General features: G+C 36.6%; 1 protein-coding gene across 1 annotated transcript; it reads left to right on the top strand.

Moving 5' to 3' along the window:
* Nucleotides 1–620: 620 nt before the first annotated feature.
* On the top strand, nt 621–3,054 carry LOC123877500 (homeobox protein Nkx-2.2a-like). The gene is made up of 3 exons (XM_045924305.1): nt 621–1,361; nt 2,158–2,720; nt 2,930–3,054. Exons 1-2 carry the CDS (start codon nt 728–730, stop codon nt 2,703–2,705), a joined length of 1,182 nt encoding a protein of 393 aa, XP_045780261.1. The 5' UTR covers nt 621–727; the 3' UTR covers nt 2,706–2,720; nt 2,930–3,054.
* The last annotated feature ends 7,763 nt before the right edge of the window (nt 3,055–10,817 follow it).

Below are 10,817 nucleotides of genomic sequence, written 5' to 3'. Positions count from 1 at the left end.
AAAAAAAAAAAAAAAAAAATATTTACTAACCAAATACAACTAATTCAATTTTTCTCTGTCCGATGGTACCCACACTAGGTATTTAATCCTGTGTCGTGGGTCCCTATTTCTCACTAGTAATAATATACCGATAGCGTTTACAATAAATATTTGATGGTCGGTTCAAAGAAAAGCACTACATTTTTTAAAAAAGAATATAACCCATATTAATCATGATTAATATTCCCATTTCCTCTCCAACTAAGCGTAAAGCTTGTGCTAGGAGTAGTTACGACAATAGTGCAACGGGTGGGGTTTGAACCACCGATCTTACTGAACTCAGTCCGCTCCTCAACAGTTGACTATTGGCCTTTGGTCACTCCAAAGATTAGAAAACGATTTTATTTCAAGATTTGAGATAAAATCTAAAACTAAACTAAAATTTTTTTTCTTTTACTTCAAAACTAGCTTTATGCACTTAGCTCCGTTTCAGTTAACGGGAGGCATTACAGACAAACAGAGACAGATAACCTAACTACAGCATGTTGAAAAGAGACAAATATAAACCCCATGGCCCCGCCCCCTAACTCAGGGCACAACGTGGATTGGCTTCGTGCCCCAATCCTTAACACCATCAGTCTTCCATCGCGGGCCTTTTCAACCACAACTTAATTAGAAAACTAATTAGTCAAAGTGAATAATGAACGTGGCCGTGTTAACTAAAAACAACTAAATAACTAAAACTAAAATGGATAACTACGAACAGCACAATGAAGTATCGACATCCTACGACAATAATAGTTTAAAACACAATTACAGTGAATGCAAAAATGAATACGAATACACGAAATACGAAAAGAACTACCCAATTTACGACCAAAAAAACTATCGTATGAAAATAGACGAGCATTTGAACCAAGGGAATTTAAACACACCGTTTTCAGTCAAAGATATATTGAATATAAACCAGACATCCTATTACGAAAGGAGTGATTGGAAACCGGAGAAAGACAGACGGAATCCAGAATACGAAACCTTATATCACCAAAGTCAGTACTGCCCAGAATATTTCAGCCAAGTATACCCAAATATACCAGTCCATAACGATGCTTACTGGACCCCAGAAATATATCATGAAGCAAAAATGGAAGAGTATTACAATTATAACCCTTATTGCCATAATTTATACCATCAGAATCATGAGTATCCCGAATTAAATAGCCATCATGTTATGGTTGAAGTGCCAGGGAAGGATAACCTTGAAAGAGATCTTCCAGGAGTTAAATGTGTGGAGAAACCCATCCAACAGCTGGCACAAGAAAACAGCACTCCATTTTCTAATACGTTGCAAAAGTTCCCGTCTATAGCTAAAAAACAGACAAGTGAGTACAATTTTTTGACTACTCTTTGCCAATTAACTAAATAATTTTTAATGCCAAAAGCAGTTCAATTGAACTCAAGAACTTTTTTCTATTTTGAATCCATACTTTTTTAATATTATAAATGCGAAAGTGTGTCTGTCTGTCTGTCTGCCTGCTACGTTTTCACGGCCCAACCGCTGAACCAATTTTAATGAAATTTGGTACATGGGATTGACCCAATGGGATACATCCCGGGGAAGGACATAGGCTACTTTTTATCCCGGAAAATCAAAGAGTTCCTGCGCGATTTTAAAAAAACCGAAACCCACGCAGGCGTAGCCGCGGGCATCCTCTAGTATAAAATAAAGACACCTATGGGCTATGACCTATTTAACCGAAAAGTTTAAATATTACTTAATAAATCCTGAAACGTTTTTAAAATGTGTTTCAGTCACACTCAAACCAGAAAGTGTACAATAGTATCCAATTTGAATAAATGACATTGACTTTGACTTTGATACAAGCTTAGATTTTCCTAATTCATAATCAATGTTCATCATCATCTCAATCTATCGCTGCCTCACTACTAAGCACAGGTCTACTTTGAGAGCCTTTATGGAGAACTCTCAAGTATGTAGGTTTCATCACGATATTTTCTGTTTTTGAAAACTTAAGAAAAAAAGGTGCGTGCCCGGAATCGAACGCCGGACTCTTCAATTATAGGAAGCCAAAGTTTTAAACTACTAGGGCTATCTATTAGGTAAATACTCCTTACCAAAATGACGCGAAAATTATAACCAAATCTTTTGTTCAACAGAGCCAACATGCAGCAGTAAGCTAGAAAAAAAGAACATTAAACGGAAACCAAGAATCCTGTTTTCACAAACTCAAGTCCACGCTCTAGAGGTCCGTTTCAGAGCCCAAAGGTACCTCACAGCCCCAGAACGGGAACAACTAGCGAAAACATTGAACCTCTCACCCACCCAGGTCAAAATCTGGTTCCAAAATCGACGATACAAAAGCAAAAGGATCAAATCTCCCGAAGTATCAACGTCTACGGATGCAAAACCTATCAAAAACATCGGAAGAAAATTATACAGGCCTGAGAATAGAGATTTGCCACCACCCTACGAGTTCAAAGTCGAAAACACCCTTGCAACAGACAATATGACTTCTACGATATATTTCGACGATAGTTTAACGTATGAAGATAATGAACAAGAGAAATACTATTCTAGGCAACTAAATGAAGATACAAATGTAGGTACGAGTTCGGTACCGGATATTTATCAAGGTGAAGTGAAGGAAGAAATTTATAAAGAAGCCGAAATGAAAAAATATTTCCCTATAAGCTACGTCTGTTGATAGTTAATAAGAAACAAGCTGATACCCGCGACTTCGTCCGCGTGGATTTAGGTTTTTAAAAATCCCGTGGGAACTCTTTGATTTTCCGGGGTACAAAGTAACCTATGTTACTCCGTCCTTTTAAATGCCAAAAATCAAGTCGATTGGTTGCTTAGTTAGGGTGTGTAGAACATACAAACAAATAACACATTTTCGCATTTATAATATTAAGTAGGTATTTAGATCTACACCATTTTAGACTGACTGCCAAAAAGTATTATTTTGTTATTTTTTTTTTTTTGTATTAAGATATTTTTGTATTTTGCAAAACGCGCTTGTGCGATTTAAATATATTTTTAAGCTATCCGCCAAAGCATATTTAGTTTTTAACTATTTAATGTTTTTTAAATAAATGTGAAAGACTGAAAATGACCATTTTATTAACCCCCGACCCAAAAAGAGGGGTGTTATAAGTTTGACGTGTGTATCTGTGTATCTGTCTGTGGCATCGTAGCGCCTAAACGAATGAACCGATTTTAATTTAGTTTTTTTTGTTTGAAAGGTGGCTTGATCGAGAGTGTTTTTAGCTACAATCCAAGAAAATCGGTTCAGCCGTTTGAAAGTTATCAGCTATTTTCTAGTTATTGTAACCTTCACTTGTCGGGGGTGTTATAAATTTTTAATTTACACTTGTTATTCCTGTAACCAAATAAAATTAATAATAATTGTTATACCTTGAATCATAATATTACTAAACTATACTTAGAAATGTAGATGAATACCTAGATTAAAAAATCCCGCTGGGACTCTAGAACTTTTCGGGATAAAAAGTAGCTTATATCCGGCCCCGGGATGCAAGCAATTTCTTTACCAAATTCCGTCAAAATAGGTTACACAACTGAATGGACCGTGAAAAGCTAGCAGACAAACAGACAGACACACCTTCGCATTTATAATATTAGTATGGATTATACCTAATATACCTATAGTAACTACTTTCAGTTCAAAAAGCTGGGTTTTCAGAAACTAGAGAGTAGAGATGTTTTAGGTTTTCTCTAGAAATAAGTTTTTAAGGAATCTAAAATACTTAGAAAGAATAATTTTATTCAGTTCCCATAGTTTTATACTATTTGAAAGTTTTTATAAAAATCTAAGCACTACATAATCTTAACAATAAAATTTTATATGCATTCAATAAAAACAATAAAACTCATACAAGCCACATTGTCCCTTTTAGCTTTTTTTGAGTCAATTTGTAAAGCTCGCTCTTATCTGAATTGCTACCATACCGCATCGATTGAGGGTTGGCCGCGACAGACTGGCGTTTATTTAAACGCTTCCACTCCAAAAGATATAGAAAATACATGGATCTTTTTTTTACTTGCTCTATTAAAACATGTAATAATGAAGTATAGGTGAAAAAAATAAAATAAAATATTTACATCATTATCGTTCGCCGGCTCTACTAAGAACGGGTCTCCAATGAGAATGAGAAAAGTGCAGGCTAAAGTCTACCACGCTGGCCAATTTCAGATTGTCCGACTTCACACACCGACGTAAACATTATAGAGCAGGCATGCAGATTTCCCCAATGTTTTCCTTCACTGTTAATGCAAGTGATATAATTGCATATAATGCACATAACTCCGAAAAGTTAGAGATGCATGCCCGGGATCACTGCTTAGTAGGTACACATACATTAACTACCTAAATACTATATACCTAATTTACAATTTAACCACCCATAAGTACCTATTATGAAAGCGAAAGTGCGTGTAGTTTGTTGGTTTATTCTTTAGTCATTGAATCTCGTCGCAATGGAGAATCGGGTCTATGAGATTTGCAATTGAGATATGGGCTACTTTTATCTCGGAAAATCAAAGATTTTCCACAGGATTTTTAAAAATCTAAATCCATGCGGGCGAAGTTTCATGCATCAGCTAGTACACTAGTAAAACAGAACTCTCTCAAAATATTTCGAAGTCGGATAACGACTTAGCGTTCAAAACGCCGGGCTATGTCGTCTCATCCCTTCAAAAATCTCCCATACATAGGCGCCGGCGCTTAGATAAGCCATTGCCTTATTGGATATTGATCCCCAAAACACGTGTCCCGTTGTACGGAACCTGTGTATGGGAACCGCCCGCACCTGCTCTTAAAAGCTTTATTGGGTAAGCGTGCGGGGTTTAAGAGTGGTTTAAACTTTAAGTAACCCATAAAATTTTTAAAGGCAATTTTTCTTTTATTTGCATTATCAAAATAAGTGTAAACTAATGATTGCTGATATTTTGAGGACCTTTAAGAATAAAAAGCCAGAAAGCTCGCTTACTATCGGAATTCCCTATAGGTACTAGGTACCTACTTCTTTTTGAGTTCAAATTCGTCATGAAAAAACTCGATTGGGGGTTTTTTAGTCCAATCATTTGATAGTTTACCTGGAAAGTTTTCCGGGGGGTTAACGGGGGGAAAATTGGTGATTTTATATGCTCTTTTTGAATTTTCACTTTGCCACCTCGTATCTTTGCCGTTCACACCGCCATTATTGAAAAAATGGCGCCTAAAAACAGTTCTTTTACAATAACTTCTTTCCGACTCAAGTTTTTACTATGAAAATATGTAGTTACGAAATTAAACCTAAAAATTTCCTATAATTAGATAATGTAGTTTTTTTTTTTTTCAGACAATCGGGAGGGAATTTCGACTAGGCGTTGCACAGAGCCTTCACGATGCCTTGCGGTACGATAATAAAAAGATGAAGGAGGAACCAAATCAAAAAGTTCTTGGGCGCACTCCCTGTAGGTAGAGTATAGAATAGCGATGGACAAGCTACTTTGCGCCGATGCATGATCCGAACTTTGAAGCTAACCTCCTAGGTACTTATCATCATGCTCAACCGAACGATGGCTCACTACTGAGCACAGGTCTCTTCTCGAAGGGTTTAGGCCACAGTGCACCATGCTAGCCAAATGCGGAATGGCAGATTTCACACACCTTTGAGAACATTATGCAGAACTTACAGGCGTGCAGGTTTCCTCACAATAATTTCTTTCCCCGTTAGAGAAAATGATATTTAATTACTACTACTACTAGACTACTATACTACTACTACGTTATATTTAAACAATATGCCTGTCTAGTATTAATAGTGCTAGCGCGTAAGTGTGGGTGCCAGTGTGGGTGTGTGGGTGCGCGTGCTACACGCGGTGCACGTGGGTGTTTGATGTATTAATATTGGTGGTGCTTTTAAGGTTATCGCGGTGGAAGGTGATCTGGCCGATAGACCGATGCCGTGCCACCGGGGCGCACAGGCGCAGGGGAAACTGCTTAACATTTTTTTAAATCACTACTTAGGTAGGTATATTATAACTAGCTGATGCCTGCCACTTTGTCTTCGTGGATTTAGGTTTTTGAAATTCCCGTGGGAACTCTTTGATTTTCCGGGATAAAAATAGGCTATGTTAGCTATACCCATGCAAAAAATAACCTTGATCAGTTGCGACGTGATTGAAGGACAAACCAATCAACCAACTAACAAACACACTTTTGTATTTATAATACGGGTATGGGTACGGATAGTAATGGATGGATGCTCAAAGAATTAGCAAGTTTTGACGACTTCCCTAGCGTAAATGGTGTGGTCTTATAAGCGGAAGGTCTCGGGTTCGATTCCCGGCCGGGCAGTTTGGGAATTTATAATTTCTTGTCTGGTCTGGTAAGAGGTTTTAGCCGTGGCTAGTTACCACCCACCCGCAAATCCACATAATATGAGTAGTGATACCTATGTAAATAATTCCAAATTCCCGTTCGCCTGTACTCCATTACTAAGCCCCCGTACAGAGCTCGTTAGCTTTTATTTGGACGCCGGACTCCTGTTCCGATACTACACTGCTGGCCAAATATTTGGGGCATGCTGATTTATTAGCGATAGAGCTATCAAATGGAACAGGTCTTCATTGAGTTTTAAACTGTATTTTATTATAAGTAATAGACATGAATTAGTTCATTAAATATTATTAATTAGGCTACCACAGTCGCATAAAAATATCTTGAAAAATAAATAAAATGTTGTGCTCCAACACAACAACAAGCTCTTGGAACTGTGTTTCTAAAAAAAATCTAAAAGAGCCAAAGAAAAACCATATTATAATAGTAAGTTTTTAGTAATCTTGTGAGCTTTTTTGATAATACATATAGGTACGTATGTATATCAGACAGAATTGTATTGTAATCAATTCTGTCTGACATATGTATATATGTCAGACAGAATTGATTTTATCAATCTTGCGTACCCATTTTTTTACCAATCCTATAATAATGCTATGCAGCCATATATGAAAGTGGTGAATGAGTATCATCAGTGGTTTTTAGTAGCTGTGATAGCCTAGTGGTTAGAACGTCCGCCTCCTAATCGGAGGTCGGGGGTTCGATCCCGGGCACGCACCACTAACTTTTCAGTTATGTGCGTTTTAAGCAATTAAATATCACTTGCTTTAACGGCGAAGGAAAACATCGTGAGGAAACCTGCATGCCTGAGAGTTCTCCATGTTCTTAAAGGTGTGTGAAGTCTGCCAATTCACATTGGGCCAGCGTGGCAGACTATGGCCTAAGCCCTTCTCATTCTGAGAGGAGACCCGTACTCAGTAGTGGAGCGGAAATGGGTTGATCATGATGAGTGATTTTTAGTATAGGTAAGTAATTATAATAATTAGAAGATTTTTAATCTACAACCTACATAAAGTTATAAAAACCATAACCCTTCCTTTCGGCTTTGCCGTAGTCGGGTAAAAAGTTAGGTTTACAGCTACAGATTGCACGATTATTCTGTCCCGAAGTGCACGGCGCGTTTCTCAGTGGTTATCAGTATTCAATACATGTGCACAGTTTAATGTTCTCATTCTGTTTTACTCATTAATTGATGCGAGCCGATGATACTCAAAAGAGCAAAATAAAATCAATTTACTCACGCCCGATGACTAAATATGCTTCTAAGAATATAGGCCTATACCGGATGCACTACGAAACCTATGTCTCATATACACTTTCGCTAATTGATATCAATTAGTTAGTTTCGTTTGTTTTTGACTATCCAGTATGAAGAATTTGTGTGGGCTCTTCTCAGACTTGGGCGCGTTTGGAACCCTCATAGCTTTAGTTTTGAGTAACGTAATTAATTATCATTATACTTCATGCTTCGTACTCGAGATTATATAGACTAGGTAGTATACGCGTGCATAGTGGATACCGTTCACTTTATTGAGATTTATGAAATATATTTTTTAAAAAAGGGTAGGTTGATATACTATTGCCTTAACGCCCGGACGTCGCCTACTCATTCGCTTTTTAGTGCGCTACCGTTCCACTACGCCTTCGCCTAGCTTACTGTGAAAGTGTTATTTAAAGTGATATTTAAACTGTAAAAAAGGTAACGAAGTATCATTTTTATATAGTTTAAATATAATGGTGATAAATGTGAAAGTATTAAAGAAAAAATCAAAAAGTTAGGAAGGAAATTACGACGAAAACAGCGTCGACCCTACGAGCGTATTAATTTTTAATACTCGATGGTGATTTGGCTCATCGTAGATTTCACATACATGCTAAAATGCACCGTTGGATTATCAAGGTAAGGTTGGATATTACGATTGATGGATGATACGAACTCGAGAAATTAGTATCGTAGGCAGTACCTACCTGCGTTGTGACTGATTCTTCAATAATTACACGAGACGGATAATTTTGTGAATAAGTACTAACCCTTGAGCAGGGACACAGTATTGTGGACAGTTCTTGCTTTTTCGCATTGGGGCTGTTTCTTACTGTTTATTTTACTCGTGATAACTAATAAACTTAGATGAATATGTTTCTTTTTTACGGAACACACAGTATTGTGGACAGTACTTGTTTTTGCATTGGGACTGTTTCTTACTGTTTATTTTACTCGTGATAAATAATAAACCTGAGTGAATATGTTTTTTACGCAACACACAGTATTGTGGACAGTACTTGCTTTTGCATTGGGACTGTTTCTTACTGATTATTTTACTCGTGATAACTAATAAACTTGATTGAACGTGTTTTCATACGAAACACACAGTATTGTGGGCAGTACTTGCTTTTGCATTGGGACTGTTTCTTACTGTTTATTAATAAACCTTAGTGAATGTGTTTTCTTACAAAACACACAGTATTGTGGACAGTACTTGCTTTTGCATTGGGACTGTTTCTTACTGTTTATTGGTTAGTTTGTGGGCAGTACTTGCTTTTGTATTGGGACTGCTTCTCACTGCATATGATTCACTTAAGTAGAAGTCTATTTAAACTATATGACTTACTATGCGGACAGTACGATAAGAAGTAGCTATCTATTAAAATTATGAATAGTAGAATACAAGAATAATAAAGTAAAGAAGTAATAGAATAAAAGAATGATGACGTCACGCCGATCTTAAACGGAGTTTAAGGATCTTAAACGGAGTTTAACGAACAAGAGCCGGAAATAAACCCAAATTCAAGCCCGGGTACTTCAAGTGCGGTTCTATCCAAACTTCCGCTAAAATCTGGTTCTTCTAAAGAACTTATGAATAAAAACTGATTCTTCGGAATATTCTATTCGGAATACTTACAGCTGAAAACTCTTGACTCGATAGTGAGTTGTGGATATTATTGGTATCTAGATATTCTTCGTATAGAACCATTGATAGGTAGATAAAAAATATGGCAAGGAAGTACAAAAAGATTTCTGTATTAAATTCCAGTATTGCACCACTGTGAGTCTAATAAAACAACAGTGTAAGCTTAGTGTAAGTAGCTAAATGAAAAATATTTAACTTCTGAAACTTCCAAGTTGATAGCTATCCGCCAATATTAAACGCAGAGATAAAAGCAACTGTTTCATATACTGTAACAACGCGATAAAGCAATAAAAGACAATCAAGCTAATATGTCTTCGGCTATTAGTTGTAATTATGAATCACACTGTTATCCTTAAAACAGAGATATACTACTTTGCTCAAACTATGAACGGGCGCGGCGCTTTACGGCAAAGAAAGCGCCCTTGCAAGGAGAAATTATCTTATGTGCGGAGTAAAGAAAGAGCTCCAGGAACAGCTTTCTTTACGGCGAGGACCTTTCGAGAGTCGAAGTCGGCAAAAGCCATAAATAGATCAGGAACTGATCTCCAGTACCCAAGATATTTCCAAATTCTGCCAGTTCATACTAGAAGGGTCAAGGCCCGGCTCGCAGGCCAGTGACACCCACAAGAACCAGCGATGGCCTCAAATCGGCATGTCAAACACAGTCGGCAAGACTACTCGAAGCAGTAGCACTGCAGCGAGCTATAAACGTCGATAAACATGGTAAATCCTGCTGCCTAAAAAATGTATTTAAGGTATGGTCTATATGATCACTAACGACCCTGTGGTTCTTTCATACGTCAAGGATTACAAAATTCCTTTTTCACGAATACCAGTCCAAAGAGTACCTCTTAGCAACCGTGTATAATGTATATTATAGCAAACAAAGAGTACATTTTATGATGCTATTAGTAAATGATTTAATAGCTTAGGCGCTATTTCAAAATGTAAAGCTCAGTAGGTAACATTCTTTTAATACCTACATAATTAATGGATAGAGGTGCTTTATTTATAATTTAAAATCATTAAACAAAACAGATACGAATCATTTCAAGCTGAAAGAATTAAGAACTTTTCTAAAATTAATATGAAAAATAATAGTTTGATGTGCACAATAGACTTAAAAGACGTGTATTTTTTAACTTAAGATACATGAGGATAATCAAAGTTATCTCAAGTTCCCGTTTAATGATTCTATTTATGAATTTAAGGCCTTTTGGCTTAAAATATTATTGCTCCTTTTGTGTTCTATAAAGTTATGAAAACGGGAGTAGTTATTGAAAACATGCTAACACATGTCTACTTTATACTTAGACGATATTTGTCTTATTGGATACGACTATGAAACGTCATCGAAACTTACAACAAACCAGAAACTTGTTTATGAGTCTATTTTTCATTATAAATAATGAGAAAAGTAATTTTAATCCATGTTAAAAGTTCTCAGGATATTATATAGTAGACATAGAAAATTTTCAAGTCACAAAACTTAATAGAATCA

This window comes from Maniola jurtina, chromosome 24, assembly GCF_905333055.1.
Source record: "Maniola jurtina chromosome 24, ilManJurt1.1, whole genome shotgun sequence".
Classification (NCBI taxonomy): Eukaryota; Metazoa; Arthropoda; class Insecta; order Lepidoptera; family Nymphalidae; genus Maniola; species Maniola jurtina.
The sequence above is the reverse complement of the archived record's forward strand: the minus strand, read 5'-3'. Positions and strand labels throughout refer to the sequence as shown.

Coding starts and splice junctions, on each gene's coding strand:
- LOC123877500 (XM_045924305.1), top strand. CDS start 728: ATGGATAACTACGAACAGCACAATGAAGTATCGACATCCTACGACAAT. Junction 1,362..2,157: donor TATAGCTAAAAAACAGACAA/GTGAGTACAATT, acceptor TTTGTTCAACAG/AGCCAACATGCAGCAGTAAG.